This window comes from Coffea arabica, chromosome 9c (assembly GCF_036785885.1).
Source record: "Coffea arabica cultivar ET-39 chromosome 9c, Coffea Arabica ET-39 HiFi, whole genome shotgun sequence".
NCBI classification, from domain to species: domain Eukaryota; kingdom Viridiplantae; phylum Streptophyta; class Magnoliopsida; order Gentianales; family Rubiaceae; genus Coffea; species Coffea arabica.
In genome coordinates this window covers 36,271,791-36,292,148 of record NC_092326.1, presented here as the reverse complement: position 1 = coordinate 36,292,148, position 20,358 = coordinate 36,271,791, and the positions used below count along the sequence as shown (strand labels likewise).

The following is a 20,358-nucleotide window of genomic DNA, read 5'->3' as shown; positions in this document are numbered from 1 at the left end:
TTCCTTTAGGTAAATTAAAATATTTCTTTTCTTATTCCCCATTTCAATACATGGCAAGCTCATATTTTTGGGCAAATAATTTCTATATTTTCTAAACCATCTTACGCAGCATCTCTCTCTCATGAGAGTTTTTTCTCTCTCTCTAAATAGAGAATCTTTTCCCTACGCAGCATGTCTCCGTCCCCAACCCCGCCCCGTTACATTTTAATTCCCCCTGACTCAGCCCCGCCTTCCCCCGCCCCGCCCAACTACTCCGGTGAAAGCATCCGTGAGGTTAAAAAAATTTTATTATATAATTAAATTTAAGTAAATAATCAAGTACTAAAATATCAACACATCATCAAATTCTTATTCATTGTAACTTTATAATTAAAACTCATAAAAATAATTAAATAAAAATTATTTAAATACAAACTAATATGATAAAACAAATATAACTAAAATAATTAAATTTTTACTTTTGATACAAATACAATCACTAAATTATTTTTTTTAAAAAAATATTATTATATTAAGTGTAATTAGATATTTAACATAAATATATTAATAAATTTAATATAAATAATTAATAATTTTTATTAATAGACATATATAATTAGTAATATAATTGATAATATCATTTTATATATATATATATATATAATTATGTATATATATATATATATAATTATGTATATATATATATATATATATGGATAATTGCAGAAACCTCCCCTGAGGTTTCTGATATTTACACTGACCTCCCCTATAGTTTGAAAAATTACACTAACCTCCCCTGAAGTTATTAATCCTTTACAAATTCAGTCCAAACGATTAAAATATTGTTTTAGAAAGTGAAATTAGAATTTTATACCAAATTTGTCCTTTGTACTACATGTCCAATGAATGACAAAATATTACAAATTAATTAATAATTAATAAACTTTAAAGAGTATAATTTATAGACAAATACGCATTACCTATTTAAAGTACCGGCTCTTTATGGGTATTTTACTTTCAAACATTTAATTTAATACAAATATTTAAGCTCAAATACATATTTGTATTTACTTTCAAATATTTAATTTTTGTTAAATAAAAAATTTACCAATCTCTCTTCCGTAAAAATATTAATATAACACTTTTTCAATTTTAATTACAAACATTTATGTATTTAACATAAATTAAATGATTCAAAATAAAATACCCATAAAGAGCCAATACTTTACTCATGTAATGGATGAAAACCATAAAGAATCAATACTTTATGGGCCATTTTTTTAAAAAAAATATTTAATTTATATTAAATAAATAACCTACCGATTTCCTTTTTGAAAAAATACTACTGTAACACTTTTTGAATTTTACTTCAAAATATTGATATATTTATTATAAATTAAATGTTTGAAAGTAAAATATTCATAAAAAATCGGTACTTTAAATGAGTAATGCTTGTTTGCGTATAAAGAGGCGGTAACTATTTAAAGTACCGGTTCATTGGGTATTTTATTTTCAAATATTTAATTTAATACAAATATTTACGCTCAAATACATATTTGTATTTACTTTCAAATATTTAATTTTTGTTAAATATAAAACCTACCAATCTCTCTTCCGTAAAAATATTAATATAACACTTTTTCAATTTTAGTTACAAACATTTATGTATTTAATATAAATTAAATGATTCAGAATAAAATGCACATAAAGAGCGAATACTTTACTCGTGTAATGGATAAAAGTCATAAAAAATTAATACTTTATGGGTCATTTATTATTTTTTTTAAAAATATTTAATTTATATTAAATAAATAACCTATCGATTTCCTTTTTGCAAGAATATTACTATAATAATTTTTGAATTTTACTTACAAATGTTGATATATTTATCATAAATTAAATAGTTGAAAGTAAAATACCCGTAAAAATCCGGTACTTTGTCAGGATCAAGCGCTTACCATTGCACAAAAAATTATAGCTATTAGTGAATGCGCAACTTTATTTTTTTAACCACAATGGCAGCGCAAAGCCACCGTACCACGCTCGGCCAGTATGAGGGGTTGCACCCCTGGGTGTCACGGGTTGGGCGGTTAGTCCCTTCGAGTCAGAATCTGAAAGATGTTGCTGATTAGGCCAACATACTTTAAATGAGTAATGCGTGTTTGCCTATAAATTATACTCCTTAAAGTTTATTAATTGTTAATTGATTTATAGTACTTTGTCATTCATTGGACATGTAGTACAAAGGACAAATTTGGTAAAAAATTCTAATTTCATTCCCTAAAATAATATTTTAATCCTTTGGACTAAATTTATAAAGGATTAGTAACCTCAGGGGAGGTTAGTGTAATTTTTCAAACCACAAGGGAGGTCAGTACAAATATCAAAAACCTCAAGAGAGGTTTCTGCAATTATCCCATATATATATTCCAAACGGGTGACAGGGCGGGAGTCCCCCGCCTTGGAAAAAAATTCCTCTCGTCCCCGTCCCAACCCCCGCCCTGATGACCTCCCGCGGGGATGCCCGTCCCGCTGCTATCCCTATTTTTTCCAGTGGGTGTGTGAGTATGTGAAACTACTTTTCAAATTTCCCGTTCTTTCACCTTTTCCAAAATTTAAACAAAAATTTAAAGGGCCATCAAAGCAAAAGATCTGACTCATTTCAGCAAGCAATTATCAAATTCTATAGCAATCCAATATTATCATGGTTTGATCTTCGCCTATATAGATGGAATAAAGCATATAACCTTCGAATTCATACAGGGTCTTCACCATTCTCCATTCAAAGTGTTTAGCTCAGATTGACTTGATTTAGCTCAACTTGCATTTTGATTTGTTTTTCATATTTGTTTTCTATCCTTTCTTCATTGTTTGTGTTCGTAACTTGTCTTTGAGTCTTACTAATTCCTATTTTCTACTAAGTTTGGTCAGGATCGTAGAGAAAATTGTTCTTCTAAGCTTCAGTTCTGAAATAGGAGGAGTTAAAGTTTATTTGTCCAGAAAGCATTGAGGAATCTATTCGGCCTTTAATCTGCATGGCAAAGGAGTTGGAGGAAATGCTCAGAAAGTTCGCTCTATCAGAGAAGGAAGTGTCAGATTGATGGGGGAGACGTGCTGCAGGAGCTAGCTGAATGTAAGATGAGTATTATATGCAAGGTTATGGGCGAGAAAATTGCACATATATAGCAGGTATCAAGAGTTTTGTTAATAATACGTGGGGTTTTGTTAAGAATATCAAAGTTATTGAGATAGGGATGAATACGTTTCAGACTGTATTTGGAAATCTACATGATAGGGATAGATTGTTAAGTAGAAGACCTTGGATCTATGATAATTTGCCTTTTGTTATCTTACCTTAGAAAGAAGGAATCGAATCTGATGAGGATGCTTTTAGTAGAACTTGGATCTAGGTTCAGATCTAGAGTTTACCAATGCGTTGGATAACAAAGGATACGGGGAAAAAAATTGGGGGAGTTTTTAATGCAATAAAGGAAGTGATTATTCCTACGAGGGGAGGAAAAGATGGAAAACACCTTAAAATTTTGGTGGAAATTGATTTGAAGCAATCATTGTTACAAAGTACTATGGTTAAGATGAATGGTATCATGAAATGGATTGATTTTCATTTTGAGAAATGTCCTGATTTCTATTATTGCTGTGGCTTAATGGGGCATAATGAAAAAACTTGTCAGAGTAAAGGAGCAAACCTTAATAGACAAACTTAGTATGGAGCCTGGTTAAGAGCAAGCAATTCTAGGAGTCCTGTTAAGAAACACAATATGACTAAATAGAGGGAGGAGATTACTAAGGAAGAGGAACAACAAATGCAGTAGAGAGATGTAGGTACAGAGCAACTTTTGTTAACTTGAAATGATACGGAATGGAGTAGCAGGGAGATAAGAGATGGTAATGGAGCGAGAAAGGATAAAGACATTAGGGAGGACAATAAGGCAATGGGGCAAAGAGGAGAATCAGGTTTCAGCACAGAGAGCTCTCATAAAGGGATTGGGGAAAAGGTTGGGAACAATAGTAAGGAAAATGCAGTTACATATATGGAAATAACTATTGAGGAAAATAATTGCAAAGATAGGGATCTGAGAGGGAAATATGGAAATATGAATGAGTTGAGTGAGAAAGAGGAATGGAATGTTATGTGGATTGCTAGTTCTGGTGAAAAGGAGGAGGGGGTGAGGGATGAAGGTATGAATGAAAAGTTGGTAATTAATGAAGGAGGTCAAAAGCAGAAAAGAAGCCAAAAGAATAAGGGTAGAGGTAGAGGGAAGTACAAAAGGTGTAGGGGATGGAAAAGATTGGTTCAGGAAGTGAGGAAAAGAGTGCATTTCTCAGAAGTAAATAGGGATAGACTGGTGACAAGAGAATCTGGAAAAAGGAAACAAGACTGCAATAAAGAGAATGGAAGCTGCTGAGAGCTTGTTGAACGAGAAAACAAGAAATGTACGATTATGAAGGATGATGATATTTTGGAAAAACTACTGAAGGTGGAACTGTCGAGGTGTTGAGAGCCCCTTGATAGATCCCTAACCTGAGAAGGCTATAAAATTCCACTCCCTAGAACTAGTTTTCTTGTCTGAAACAAAAAATAAAGAATGTGTGGTAAATAAGATTAGGAATAGTTTGGGTTATGAGAATATGGTTGTAGTGCTGTGGGGAAAGCTGGGGGTTTAGCAGTGCTGTGGAGGAAGGATCTTAAAATTTGCAGAACTATGAATACAGATTTCACTATAGAATTATTAATAGATAAGCAGGAGAAGAAGACTAAATGGTGGTGTATTTGTATCTATGCTAATTCAAAGGACATAGTCAGAGAAGAGCAATGCAAGATTATTGAGAGGAGGAAAAATATATGAGGACAGAATTGGGTGCTGGCAGGGGACATGAATGACATTTTATCTAATGGAGAAAAGTGGGGTGGGGTAAGGAGACCTGAGGAGAGTTTTAAGGTGTTTAGAGAGTTTGTAGAGAATAATCAGCTTATTGACATTGGGTTTGAGAAAGTTCCATGGACTTATAGTAATCCGCGGGATAAAGAGGGGGAAGTAAAAGAAAGACTGAATAGAGTTCTTTGCAGTACGGAATGGAGAAGTGAGGATGATAAGGCAAAATGCATACATATCCAAAATGAGGCTTCTGATCACTGTATGTTATGGCTAGATACTGAGCCTAGAGGGAAAGGATGGAAAAAGAGGTTCTATTTTGACAAGAATTGGCTGAACTTTGGGGAGGTGGGGGACATTGTAGCAAACGCCTGGGGGAAACAGCAGATGGATCTAGACTATACAAACTGCAGCATTTAATGAAGGAGTGCAAAGTGGATCTATTAAATTGGAATAAGGGGATAAAGGCTAATGCGAGAAAACAAATAAAGGACTTGAAACTTGAAATTGAGAAGATTATTTTGGGGGGAGGGGGGTCACTAACCTGATAGAATTGAAAGAATCTCAAAGTTAAAAAGGGAGTTAAATGATGCTTATAAAAGGGAAGAGGTGTTTTAAGCTCAGAAGTCAAGAATTAAGTGGTTGAAGGAAGGTGATAAGAATACTAAATTTTTTCATGCTAGTATGGAAAGGAGAAAGAAGAGGAACAATATATCTACTTTGATGAAAAAAAGAGGAAAGCTAGTGTAAGTCAGTGGAGGAAATAGAAGGGGTTATAAGTGGCTATTTCAAAGTCCTTTTTACTTCTACAAATCCAAAGCTATCAGAAGAAATATTGGATGGTATTCCTCGAGTTATTACTAGACAAACGAATTCCAAGCTCATCAAACCTGTGACAGAAATGAATATCAGAAAGGCTGTTTTTTCAATGCATCCAGACAAAGCCATAGGAAGTTATGGTATGACCCCTATCTTCTTTCAAAGATTCTGGAATGTTATTAAAAAAAAAAATTTGACTGATGTTATTTCTAGTTTCATTAATTCTGGAAACCTGCTCAAAGCTACAAATAAGACCATCATAACTCTGATTCCTAAAATTGAATCCCCCACTCTTGTGTTTCAATTCAGACCCATAAGTTTATGTAATGTGGTATATAGAGTCGTTGCTAAAGTCTTGTCAAACAGGTTGCAACCTTTGCTTAAACACTGCATAAGTCCCAACCAATCAGCCTTTATATCTGGAAGACAAATCATGGATAATATTATGATTGCTCATGAATTTATACATTGCTTAAATAGGAAAAGAAATGGATCTAATGCTTATTTGGCTTTAAAACTTGATATGTCAAAGGCCTATGATAGAGTTGAGTGGTCTTTTGAGACTAGCATCATGGAGAAAATGGGTTTTCATACGACATGGATTCACTGGATTTTCAAATGCATGTCCTCAGTGTCTTATTCTTTTAACATTAATAGGGAGAGAAGAGGTTATCTCAAGCCTATTAGAAGGATTAGACAAGGGGATCCCTGTCCCCTTATCTGTTCTTACTGGTGTCTGATGCACTTTCAAACCTTTTCAGAAAGGGTATGCAGGGTCACAGAATTTTTAGTCTTAAAATTGCCCCTTCTAGTCTAGCTGTTGCCCATCTGTTTTTTGGCAAATGATACTCTCATTTTTTTTAAGGCTACCAAGGAGGAAGCAAGTGCAGTCATGTAGATATTGAAAAGGTATGGGAAAGTGTCTGGACAGGTTATTAATATAGAAAAATCTTCTATCTTTTTCAGCAAGAACACAGGGGAGGGATGCAGGAGTGAGATACTGAGCATACTAGGGGGGATGAATCAGGTTAGACAAAGCAAATATTTAGGCTTACCTATGGTAATTGAGAGGATAAAGAGACAAGTGTTTAATTATATCAGGGAAAAAATGTCAAGCAAGCTAAGAGGGCAGAAAGAAAAATTTCTAAGTAATGCTGGAAAGAAAGTTCTTCTGAAATCAGTGGTATTAGCAATGCCTACTTATGCAATGGTTTGTGGCAAATTGCCAAAGACTCTGTGTAAAGATATATGTATAGAGATGGCAATTTTTTGGTGGAGAAGCAATGAGGATAAAAAGAAGATTCACTGATTTGGATGGAAGAAAATGTCTGAAATTAAAGGTAAAGGGGGGTTGGCGTTCAAGGATTTGTTAGACTTCAACATAGCTATGCTAGCTAAATAGCTGTGGAGACATAACCAAGGCAAATCTCATGGCGAGTAAGGTTTTTAAGGGAAAGTATTTTAGAGGGGAGTCCATTTGGACCATGAGACAGAAAAGTGGGATTCATGAATGTGGAGAAACATTTTAAGTGCAAGGGACTTGTTAGAGAGAGGGGTTAGAAAAAGAGTAGGGGATGGGCAAACCATTAATATTTGGAAGGACGGGTAGATTAATGATCAAGGGGCTGGAAAGGTTAGAACTAGGAAATCACCAAACTGTAAGGTGAGTAAAGTTTCTGAGTTGATTTATGATGGGAAGTGGAATGCCGAAATACTAAGCTCAATGTTTACTACAGAGGACTGTAGGAGGATCAAAAACATTTCTCTCAGTATAATGGGGTGTAAAGATAGGCTTGTGTGGCCATATTCTGCAACAGGAGAGTATTGTGCCAAAACTGGATATATGCTTGCTAGAGTGATGCAGAAGGAGAAGATGAAAGTTCAACAAAAAGAGGAGTGTAGTAAAAGAGATGGTGATGCTGGAGTTTGGAAATTCATCTAGAATCTGAACCTTAAACACAAGCACTTTATCTAGAAATGTCTACATGGTATATTGCCCGTAAATGCAGTGGTTAGAAGCAAATTTGAAAAGGGGGATGATAGATGTGTTTGCTGTGGGGAGAGCACTAAAACATTAGAGCATATGTTTTTCTTTTGTGAACAGGCAGAACAGATTTGGAAAGCACCCCCAATTCAGTGGAATGATTTAAATGAGTTCAGAAACAATTTTTGGTTATGGTGGAATGGCATAATGAAGGCAAAAAGTAGAACTGAGGGGTTAGACCACATGGCTCTGACTATAAACATATTATGGCAAATATGGAAGTCAAGGAACCAGAAGCAGTTTCAAGGAGAAAGGAAATGCCCCGGGAAAAACCAACGAGAAAGCAGTAAAGGAATGGGCTGGAATACAGTGAGATATGCTCAAAGGACAAGGGGACAGAAATGTCAGGAAATGATCAAGTAAAGGGAAGGAATGAAGGGACCAGACCACCTAAAGGTTTTACCTGTGATGCTGCACTGGATATTCAGAGGCTAATTACTCAGATTATGGTCGAGAAAAAAAAAATTCGGACATGTACCAATCTGACAAACTTCTGGTACAAATCTATGGGTACCGGGCTGTGTCAGCCCGGCACCCAAACTTCATCCAAATTTTTTTTTTTGACTTCTGACACAATGTGTCAGCCCAGCAGGCCAGAAATTTTTTTTTTATTTTTTAAAGGCTGTTGGCTACCGGGCTGACAATGCCCGATAGCCAACAAGGTCTGAGAAAAAGCTGGCTGCCGGGCAGAGAGAGCCCGGCAGGCCAGTCAAATTGCCTAAAAAAAAAAAAAAAAAAAACCAGGCTTCACAAAACAGCACTTGACTTAAATGAAAACAAAGTCACACGCCAATGGCATTAAATCTTTGAAACTTCCGCAATAACATAATGCCAGGCTCTTTTTCTGGTACCCAAACCTCTGTTTGCTGAGAATTGATGGGTCCGTTTGGATTAGCTGTTTTTGGGGTTGTTTTTAAAAACAGCACTGTAGTATTTCGTTTTTCAAATACAAGTCCGTTTGGATTAGTTATTTTTGGAGTTGTTTTTCAAAAACTATATGAAAAACTTTTATTGTAGATGTTTTATGGATTATTTTTAGATGTATTTTTAAAACATATTTTCAAGTATTTTTATAATTTATAATTTTTATATTTTTATAACAATATATATTTATGCATTTATAATACATTTATAAATATTTATAAATAAATATATTTATATATTTATATAAAAATATATAAATTATAAATGTATAAATTATAAATGAATATCATATAAATGTATAAATTATAATTTCCAATTTTTATATTATTATATTTATATACATTTATGCATTTATAATACATTTATAAACATTTATAAATAAATAAATTTATATATTTATAAATAAATATAAATGTATTATATTATATATAATAAATAATATAAATACATTTATAAATATATAAATTATAAATGAATATCATATAAATGTATAAATTATAAATTATAATTTATATATTTTTATATTTATATACATTTATACATTTATAATACATTTATAAATATTTATAGATAAATATATTTATATATTTATATAAATATATGTAAATGTATTATAAATGTATTATATTATATATAATACATAATATAAATAATTTTATAAATGTGTAAATGAATATTATATAAATGTATAAATTATAAATTATAAATTATAATTTTATATTTATTTATAAATATATTTATATATTTTTGTAAATACCTTTATAAATATTTATAAATGAATATTTATATATATTTATAAATAAATATTTATATATATTTATAAATGAATATTTACATATATTTATAAATGAATATTTACATATATTTATAAATAAATATTTACATATATTTATAAATCAATATTTATATATATTTATAAATGAATATATCAATGTATATTATTATAAATATATAAATTATAAGTGAATATTATTTAAATGTATAAATTATAAATTATAAATTATAATTTTTATATTTATATATTTATATACATTTATGTATTTATAATACATTTATATATATTTATAAATAAATGCATTTATGTATTTATAAATGCATTTATATTATATATAATACATAATATAAATGTATTTATAAATGTATAAATGTATGTTATTATAAATGTGTATAAATTATAAATGTATAAATTAATATATTATAAATATATATTAATATTATGTATAGGTGTATTAATATAATAAATATAAATGTATAAAGGTATTAATATCATGTATAAATGTATAATTAATATTATGTATATTAATATAAATGTATAAATGCATAATATTATATATAATACATAATATAAATGTATATTATAAATATACATAAACATATATATTATGTATATATTAAGTATATAATTTTTAATATTTAATATTCATAAATTTGTATAATTACATATTTATATTATATATAATTTATATAATACATAATATTTGTATAAATATATTATAGAAATATAAAAATATATTTTATATAAAATAAAATATAAATTAATATAATATATATATCCTATACATAATTGAAATATACAAATTGAAATAAACATATTAAATATGTATTTGGAGTTGTTTTTGATATATTGTTTGGATATAGTGTTTTTGGAGTTATTTTTGAAATACACATTACTGTAGCATTTGGAATGTAAAAAACAGTTTTTCAAAAACAGACTCAAAAACAATGAATCCAAACAAACCCGATAGTGCTGCATAAAACAGTTTTCTTCTGCTTTCTTACTAAAAATGGGTTGTCACAAGCATTATTAAGCTACCCTTAAAATTTTCTTTTTTGCACTAAATTTTCTTTTATATTTAAGCCTCAATTATTTCAAATATGAAATTAAATTAAAAAATAAAATGTACCACGAGTCTATTGGATTCTGTTAAACCTGCTGTCGTGAATTCAATGCAAGGGGTACTGGGATTGAAGCCTCGGGCTGAAAGCTTTTTTCAGATGCCTGCAGACCGCTTGGTTTTTTTTTTTTTTTAAGGCAATTTGACTGGCTGCCGGGCTCTCTGCCCGGCAGCCAGCTTTTTCTCAGACCTTGTTGGCTACCGGGCATTGTCAGCCCGGTAGCCAACAGCCTTTATAAAAAAAAAAAATTTCTGGCCTGCTGGGCTGACACATTGTGTCAGAAGTCAAAAAAAAAATTTGGATGAAGTTTGGGTGCCGGGCTGACACGGCCCGGTACCCATAAATTTGTACCAGAAGTTTGTCAGATCGGTACATGTCCGAACTTTTTTTTTCTCGACCATAATCTGAGTAATTAGCCATATTCAGAAGGGGAGAGCAAGTTGGGGGGCAGTTGATAGGAATGAAAATGGTGACTTGGTAGGAGATTGGGCTGGAAGTGTCGAAAGAAGTAGTGAGCCAATTGTTGAGAAAGCAAATGCTATAAGAAATGCTCTCAGGAAGCCAATGCAGAGGGGATGGAGACGCATAATTATACAATCTGATTGCAAGAATCTGCTTGAGAAGCTGGTTGAAGAAAACAATGGGGATTCGATGATTGGCGCATTACTGGAAAACATTTCCAATCTGAGCAAGGAATTTAGCAGTTGCCAAGTTTCTTTCATTAGAAGGGATGAAAATGTAGTTAGTCAGAACTTGGCAAAATTTGCCACAACATTAATTGGTGATTTAGATTGGAAAGAATCTTTTCTTGCTTGACTAAGCAGTTCATCCATGAAAGATGTAGGAACAGTGGCTTCAACTGTGTAATTGTTTTTTTTTTTTCTGAGTTTTTATCAATAAAGTGCTGTTATTGTTTGGAAAAAAAAAAACCACCTTGTGCTCTAAAACAATTGTTGGTGCATGCATTTACATAATAGATACCATGTTAAGTGTGATTTAAGTATAATAACAATAGCATTGAGAAAAAAAATTTTAAATGTAGAACCAAATTCTTGGATATGAATGTTTGTTTATCTTTTGTCCCAAATTGCTTTACAAATAAGTCGATAAGAATATCTCTATTATCTTTTGCCCCAAACTGATTTACAAATAAGTTGTGATATGACGTTTTAGGAATTGTACCTTGTAGGAACACGTTTTACTCTTTCTTAATACTTGACCATTTATTTTCAAAGAGGGATAATTGAAGCATTGAAATGCTCTATATGGCTTGGTTGGATAGTGCTTTTTAATCCCTTTTTCTCTCTCTTTAACTACCTTTTTTTTTTTTATTTTGAATATATCATATCACAAAAAGTACTTACTACATTGATTAATTCAAAAAAAATTTGAGAGCATTTGCAAGAAGGGGCTGATCTCGAAAACTGAAAAAGTTGCAAAATGAATCAATTAAAAATTTTAAGGGAACATATTCGTCCCCCTCTTCCTCCATTCTGATTTCCCTCCTTTTGGCTCCGGACAGATCAATTAAAAGTGTTGAATCACAATCTTAACGGAATTTATTTCCATCCGTCCATTTTTTCTGATGACAATTGGTGATGTGTCTTCATTTTCAGTGATGAATGAAATGCACAACTGCTATGAGTCTATGACCTGTTCGCGGAACTCCACCTAATTGTCAGTTCCAAGCAGCAGCAACTCAAAACCAAAGGGACAAACTTCAGGCCTGTTTGGCAAATAAGTTTTTAGCCAAATTTGTCTACTACAAGTTTTTTTTAAACTTTAGCTATAATAATGTCAAAAAACTTATCAAAATTTTTAAACTATACATTTCAAAATATCTAAAAATTTACACACTTCAACAATTTTTCCTACAACTTTTACAATAAGTTACGGTAAAGTTTCAGACAAATACCTAAAAAACTTATTTGCCAAACAGGGACAATTTGCATCAAAGTAAAAATTTTTCTTCACTGGCTAAGAAAATTGTGTTTTTTTAACTTGTTATTAAGAAAGATTAAGATCACCGTAGACTTCCATTTTCCAATCAAAGAGACCGCAAAAGACAGAGGTAGAGACTCAAAATAAAGTAATAACTATTTCTTTTACAAATACACGTTTTATTGTAGAACCTATCACACTTCAACTATCCAACACTATGTATACCTGTACAGAAAACACGTGCTTTTTTTTTTTTTTTTTTTTTTTAATGAAACTACAAATTACTTAATAACTATAACTATCAGAAATACCTCTTTTCTCCCAGTTAGTTAACTGAAATATCTGTACACAGAAAACCCGCAAATTACTGGAGACCCCAAGGCATCAGCTTTGACAATGCTGCAAGGACAAGATTAAATTTCAGCCTTCTTGCTGGAACAAATTGTAATCTGAGCTAGACTCGTTCTTTGCAACCTGCATGTCATTAATGCGGCCTTGATTAGCTAAATGAATTAGAGAAGCATTTTCCTTAGTTTCATTTGCTTACATAAACAGGAAACAATCAAATGAAATTTTTACATCGGCCACCCAAAAAAAAAAAAAAAAAAAAAGGCACTGAGTGAACATCCTACGGTTCAGACAGGCAGCACACTGATGCTATCAGTATACAATTGTAACCATTGTAAACCTGAAACTGTTTCCTACAAGTAACCATTCAGGAGAAGATTCCCTTTAGCTCGTCACCACAATAAGCAACAACTGCCAGGGTGCGGTGCAGATTTCCAACAAAATACATATGGAAAGAGATTTTACCATGCTGGTTTTAGAAAAATTAATTTCTAGAGTCTGATTCTTATGAAGATCAAGCCTGAATGATAAATAGAATGAGAAAAATGAATATTTCAAGCATGCTGCAGAAAGTGCTAGTAAGCCTAAATTCTAAGGCTAAACCACCTTTTGTATCAGGTATGAATTGTCATCAAGCTAAGAAAGGATACTTGCCTAGCTAAACAAAACCCACAAATTCTATTCATTGTCTAATAAAACATGAACATTCTATAGAAAAGGAATGTGTTTCAAAAACTGAACTGTTTCCCTAAATATATTACGTCAAGTGCAACTCAAATAAGTAATTGCCTCAAAATCCTATGCTCTGTTTGGATGGGAGTGTTTTTCAAAAACTAGTTTTTCAAATACAATAAAAATTTTTAAAAAGTACTCTAAAAGGTAATCTAAAAATTAGTTTAAAATTTTAAAAAATATCTCAAAATATATTCTAGAAATTCTTCTACTCTTAAATATCCCAAAATATTTTCTAAAAATATTCCAAAATATACTCTAAACACTCTGCTACAGCAAAATTTTTCAAAAATACCCCCAAAAACAGCCAAAGAAATCCTAGTTCTTGCAACTCAAATAAGTAATTGCCTCAAAATCCTGGTTCTTCCAAGTTCTTGCTAAAGAATCTTTATGTGAAAGTTGCTGTAAAATTCTTACTGTGTCTCAACGTCAATAACAACTTTTTTGAGTGTGTTTCTTTTCAGTTTTTACTTGAAGAGCCACCCGAAGAATTATGGATACAGCAGTTCACCTAGAGGTATTCTCTTGTAATTGCATTACATAACCTTAGTGCTTTAATTAGAATCTTTTTCACATATCCAAAACCAAAAAGTTAAAAATTAAAAAACCTATAGCATGGACTAACAGGTTAGAGATTGTAACTCACGCAATTTTAGAATGAAAAAGATGAAGCTTCAGCAAACGAAAACCAACCTCAGAAGTGCGCGAAGATCCCACAGGAAGAACTGAAACAAGACTGGTCCAAAGAACAGGATCATTTAAGGAATCAATAGAGTTGTAGTTGGTCACAAGTGGAGCAGTCAGTAAGGGAGTTAGTGGGTAAACATTTCTTGGAACAGGTAATCCTCCAGTCATCCCAAGTCCAGCTCCAACTCTCTCATTTCCACCATCATGACTACATTTTTCAACCCCCTTGCCGTAGTCCTTTTTGTTAATAACATTTTTATCTTCATTTTCATCATTCTCATCTATTGCTTTCTTCTTCAATCCTTTTTCTTGTAAGCTCTTAAATGCTGTGGATTGTGACAAAATGCTCATAGCAGACACAGCACCTTTTCGGTGTTTTCCTTCTTGAGGCACACCCAATCGTGGCATCTCATAGGGTTCAGTGGGCTTAGCTGTCAGTTCTACAGATTTAAGTTCACTGCTCATGTCTTCACCAGGGCGATATGATGTTTCCTCTGATGATTTAGCGTGTGGATCTACTTGACGTGGTTTATTGGTCCCCCACCACTTGATATAAGTGGTCAAATCAAACTTTCTATCAATGCAAAAGCCACCAATATATTCATTTTCTGCTGTTGCATCATCAGCTGCACCTGATAAGAGGAGAGGAATGCCAATAATTTGGTAACCAAACCACAAACTAAAACCTAAGAAGTTTAAGTAGGCAGAACACTATGAAACCTATAGATCTGTAGAAGATTTTTTCCTAGTAACCCGTAATTTTTTCTCCAATGTCTAAATTTAGTCACCATATCGAATGCTGGTGAAGTAATCAGCCCCAGAAAACTGACCAAATTGTGGATCCCATCGGCTGCATACACAAACAAACAATAAAACAGAAGGAAAACAACATTAAAAACACATCCAAACATGAGTAAATACACACACACACATATATATATTATATACACCACTGAGAAACCAATGATGGCAATCTCTGATAACATAAGCTTTCAGACAATACATTTGCCTCAAGCTAAAAAACAGTAACTTATGGCTCACATACTACTAAATAAAAGCCAATGTCAAAAATCTAGTTTATGCATTTGTACCTTGAAAGAGGACGATATTTGGAGACTCCTCTTGAGAAGCCACTACTCTTTCTGCAGAAAAGCATGTCATAAGGAGCATGTCATAAGGAACATTACAATTATTCTAGTATAACATATACAAGGTATACAAACCTTCGAAGGGATGCGAGATAGTCTTCTCTTGAGAAATTTTGCATCTCTTCAAGGTCCCTTGTATAGTCAGTAACCTATACAGCATATGAATAGGAATGATTCTCACAAGAATAACTCCAGCAGTACATGATATTGTGCTCTTAAATGAAGGTCTCTAAATGTACACTATCAGATTTGACAGGAAAAGAAGAGTAAAGCTATTCTTCCTTTTTCTTTTGGGAGATGGGGATTTTCCTTTTACATTCATTTATAAGAAAACTAGTCCGTGGCATCATACTGGAAAATTAATGAGTGTTCCAGGGCCCCAGTATTTCAAGGCAGCAAGATCATATGCTCTGGCTGCTGCCTCCTCATCATCATATGCACCTATAGGCATCATATTTGTTAAAGTTAATAGAGGTGGATATCACATTCAGTTTGAACTTTAAAAAGACAAAGACTACCAGTGAAACTGCATACCCAGGTAAACTGCCCATGAGAATCAATCACCAACCAGTATCCATATTTCCATGCAACAGAAGAGTTGGACAAAAGGTCAGGTCAGAATTTAAATGAGAGGTTCAGATAGTGATTTTTTAAATGCTAATAGAAACAAATCTACATGTACATCTATATAGATAAGCAGAAAATAAAAACCTTGCTTTCCCTTTTTATTTTGGTTTTGATTCCAGGTGCTTTTATCCCAAAGATGAGCTTCATATCGTCCTGTCCATCTATGCCTATGAGAATAACAAAGACAAGCTCACAAATGTAAGAATATAAATAAAGAAACACAATCAACTGATTCAAGGATCTTCAGAACAGAAAAGCTAAGAGAGAACAAAATCTACAATTGCACCTGCAGAGCTTTTGCAGACTGTCATGAGGATTCTAACTTTTAGGATGATTACAGCAGTATTATTCAATGTAAAGTTTATTACTTGAGATAACTTTTTGCTGAACAATCCAATATCAGCATATTTTGATTTTTAACATCCAAAACCTACAATATGTTCCTCTATTGAAGATTTTAGATTAATTCATAATGCCATCATGATTGGAAAAAATCCACGTACATGCACCACATAACAAAGACAAAAACTAAATATATTAGCTTTCAGGAAAAGTTGACCCGTTAAGTGTAGAATTTCATCCATAAGCCAAGGTTTGAAACAGTATGAGCTCAAAATTTTTTTTTTTTTTTTGGTTTTTTTTGGGGGGGGGGGGGGTGGGGGGAACGGGGGGAATGCATATGCAATAAGGAGATCAACTCCACCCATCCACTTCCCACTGAATCTCTCCAGATAGTGCAGAAAAGGCGTGAAGCTACTAGATTTTGTCAACTCACAATCATCTTAGACATGAATTAATGATTCGCAATATGCAAGATCCACTCTGTATTTTAAATAGAAAAAATTGATTATCAAATGCAGTGCCAAGGATTGTACCAACAGAGTGCTCACTGAATAAGATGCTACTGATGTTGCATCGTGGAAATGGCAACAGTATTGCTTTTCAAACATATAGAAAATTAAAATGGCATATGAGGTTTAACAGCTTGTGACAACCCTGGTTATCTGGTCTACTTTAAGGTGTGGTAACCACAAATGCACATGCTTCAAACTGCCCAACATCTTCAAGGATGCCCATTTACTAAATTGTGTATAATAAACCCCTCCAAGATGGGCAAGACTTTACACTAACAAAAAGACGTATATTCCCCACCCTCACATCTCAGTCATAGGCAACGGCAAAAACAAGTTATGGAAGAAGCCAACTGCTATCTTAACAGATGCTGAGCATCCACTGTGGCCTTTTGGCTGTGGCTATTGTAAAAGCAATTTCTGCAAATAGATTGTGTTCATTGAACCAGCTGTAGATCCCATGGAAAATGCAATACTCAAATGCAAGATATATGCATATGCTCACTGCCATGGTATTCTATATGATGATTCAAACAACTTGTTCACATTCCTATTTAATAAAGTTACAAAAACATCCTTAGTATCCTAAACTCAACAAAAGATATCAAAGATCATTAAAAGACTTGTAGCCAACAGTAGATGCTGGAAGCTACAAGAAACGAAAATGGATAGCTCCCTTTGACCAAAGCTTTTATTAAAGAGTATATTCCAATATTAGGTTGCCAACAAGCTGTGCCTTTATTGTCCACATAAAACATGTTGTATCATAAAATCATTGTACAACATTATGAGATTACTTCATTCAATACTAAATTGAATTATAAAACTGTTTGTAGACTTTTGCTAAGGCTGAATCACATGCTTCATCCCTCTATAGATTCATGTCATATCTCCAACTACAAATCCTACCAAAAGATTCCACAATCCAAACTCCTTATCATTGTTTTAATGGACTAAATGGAGAGATGAAAAAGGAGAGCCAGAAAAAACAAGAAATGAGATAGAGTATACGGGCCATTGAGGTAGTATTGAGAGATGAGAAAGAAGAACCAGACAAAGATAGAAAATTTATAATCCAAATTCTTATCTGGACCTCATGAAAATGAGATCATATGTGGGTTACTGAAGTTCTCTTTTTAATTTAGGTGTCAGAAGAACTTAACTAAGTTTAAAAGATAATGGATCACTTGCACCAAATTTATGTTTTTTCAATTATAGTAGTATTATTGAATATGAATTTGTTGTCCATTTACTTCATACTCCATTAAGATACAGATGTATGGAAACAAAAAGTTGGCATTCACACCTACAGCTAAAGTAAGGAATTCATGGTTTCTTTTTGATGTTAATAAAGAGAGGAGATGAAAGTTTCCTTCCTTAAAGTAGGAGTTACACAAGATTGCTTCGTCATTTTTTCTTTAACTTAAAATACCTGCTTGAGTCAGATCACCCCATGATTGGCGCCCAATTGTTTTCTAACAATGCTTAATTTCGAGCTACCTTCTCTACGTGAAATGCATCTCAAAAAGCTAAACAACAGCGCATACTACTCATCAGGAAATAGACATACAAACTTAACACAGAGATTGATATCATTTTCAGCTCATCCTTAGCCAAAGAATAGTTACAACAAGGTAAAGTACTGCACTATCATTGACTTAGTTGGCTACTAACTACTTATGTCATTAATACTACCAGTAAGTTTCTGAAATCTACAAAATCAAATCTTAACCAACTCGAATAATTTTAGTTAACACAACAAATTCCTATTCCCCCACCCCCCCCCCCCCCCCCCCCCACCAAAAAAAATTGTCTAACTGTCACTTTTTTTTATTTTACTAATAGAAAGATTTCCAGAGACTTTAGTAGCTTCCTAGAATAAAAATAACCCTTTTTTATACTTCTTATAATCAAACAAACTTAACAATAAGCTCTACAAATTTAAATATAAACCTACAGCGAAAAAATCAATAAAAACTAGCATTTCCCTAGATACAGATATAGAACACAAACCGTCATGGAGTAACTCAACACTAGTTTATACTACATAGTACCTAGTCACGCCGCGATAAATAGAGCTACGTTTGCCGGCTGTGCAAGGGGGCATTTTGCTGATGCGTTCTTTAGCAGTACATCCTCTCTCTTTCTTAGCTTTCTTCAGCCCTCTATACATTGCCAGCTCATCGCCGGCGCCGCCTCCTCCCGGTATGGGTCCCACCATCACTGCACAAGTAGCAGCAGCAACTACAGCTTCAGACGTTTCCCCTCCTCCTCCTCCGCCGCCGCCGCTGCTGCATCCGCCGGTTTCCACTTTTCCAGGAGGCGGTCGAGAGGAAGACGACGCCATTAAATAATTTAGCTCAAAACAGAAAAACAAGCCCCTAAATAAGGAGAAAACAGATCTAGAAAAGAGGAGAGTATGATTTGATTGATTTTGGACCGGAGGGACAGCAGAATCCCGCAAGCTAATCTAAAAATCTGCCGTGGGATTTAAAATTATTCTTTGGTGGTTTGGAATTTTGCGGGGAGTGAGTCCAACGGCTATGACGCAAGGGTTTGAAAGTACTTTCTGTTTTTGGGTGAGACACTGTGGCACGTTCTATCAGCCTCCACCTGTGTGTTACGGCAGTAACAGTTTCAAATGGTAATTGGGCTATGACGCGTTGACAAAGTTTTTTTTTTTTGACACGATTATTTTTATTTTATACCTACTCTTACTCCTGAAAGGATTGAACTGTCATCAAATCAAACGCGTGCCTCTATATTTGCTAGCGAATTTTTTGAGGAAATTCTCTTGGTAACTAAGTACTCTAATCGTACTTAGGGTGCGTTTGATAAAACTGAGCCTAAAAACTGAAATCTGAAGTTTAAATCTATTAAGTTATTGAATTGTTAAATATTAAATCTAATACATTTGAGCACATATCACACTCAGTGATAAGTGAATAGTTTATTACTTAATTTTGAAAGCAAGTTTTACTTAGAAAATTCGGTGCTACTTAATTAATTAAGATATTCAATTTTTTATTAACAAATGATCTAAATATATTAAAATCTGAATCTATTAAATTTAAGTGGTGAATTGAATTATTAAATAGAGTCTTAGCTAGACTTAGTTAGATAAAGTTGAAATTCCTTGGCGGGCCAAGGGGGGTGAGTTGTCATATAAATGTTGAATACAAGGGTGGGGTGGTTTTCCTATTAGGCAGAAGTTAAAGGAAGGGGGCAATACATATAAACATTAGATCATTATTGTGGGGAGAAAAGAGAAGAACTATACACAAAAATCATAAAAATTCATAGTAGTTAAGAAAAAAATTTTAACATTTAGTGGGGGTGGGTCCCTACGAGCCCTCTAATGCCTCGAACAATGATGACGTTAAGTAACTCTAATATAACAAACATGTAAGGTCGCATGGCTAGTATTTATATGTATTGACATTTTTTGTTGTAAAAATATATATTCT

At 33.0% G+C, this 20,358-nt stretch overlaps 2 protein-coding genes across 3 annotated transcripts; one reads left to right on the top strand and one right to left on the bottom strand.

Annotated features, from left to right (window-relative positions):
- The first annotated feature begins 4,874 nt into the window (after positions 1 to 4,874).
- LOC140014208 (uncharacterized) lies at positions 4,875 to 5,294 on the top strand. The gene has a single exon (XM_072064633.1). It carries the CDS (start codon positions 4,875 to 4,877, stop codon positions 5,292 to 5,294), a length of 420 nt encoding a protein of 139 aa, XP_071920734.1.
- Positions 5,295 to 12,611: 7,317 nt separating this feature from the next.
- LOC113708806 (AP2-like ethylene-responsive transcription factor At2g41710) lies at positions 12,612 to 19,425 on the bottom strand. 2 transcript variants are annotated; one of them, XM_027231408.2, is made up of 9 exons: positions 18,946 to 19,425; positions 16,125 to 16,207; positions 15,948 to 15,956; positions 15,766 to 15,854; positions 15,489 to 15,562; positions 15,357 to 15,407; positions 15,054 to 15,115; positions 14,272 to 14,897; positions 12,612 to 12,972 (listed from the first exon to the last, which is right to left on the bottom strand). In XM_027231408.2, the coding sequence occupies exons 1-9, from the start codon at positions 19,236 to 19,238 to the stop codon at positions 12,919 to 12,921; spliced, it is 1,341 nt and encodes a 446-aa protein (XP_027087209.2). In that variant the 5' UTR covers positions 19,239 to 19,425; the 3' UTR covers positions 12,612 to 12,918. The 2 variants fall into 2 exon arrangements, with proteins under 2 accessions (XP_027087209.2, XP_027087210.2); XM_027231409.2 differs by having other exon boundaries at positions 15,096 to 15,115; positions 18,946 to 19,424.
- Between the last annotated feature and the right edge of the window lie 933 nt (positions 19,426 to 20,358).

Excerpts from the sequence above, each read along its gene's own strand:
- LOC140014208 (XM_072064633.1), top strand. The coding sequence starts at position 4,875 with ATGAATGACATTTTATCTAATGGAGAAAAGTGGGGTGGGGTAAGGAGA.
- LOC113708806 (XM_027231408.2), bottom strand. The coding sequence starts at position 19,238 with ATGGCGTCGTCTTCCTCTCGACCGCCTCCTGGAAAAGTGGAAACCGGC. Across the intron at positions 15,563-15,765 it reads GAACACTCATTAATTTTCCA|GTTACTGACTATACAAGGGA; the intron begins GTATGATGCCAC and ends TATGCTGTATAG. Across the intron at positions 14,898-15,053 it reads CTTCACCAGCATTCGATATG|GTGCAGCTGATGATGCAACA; the intron begins GTGACTAAATTT and ends TCCTCTTATCAG.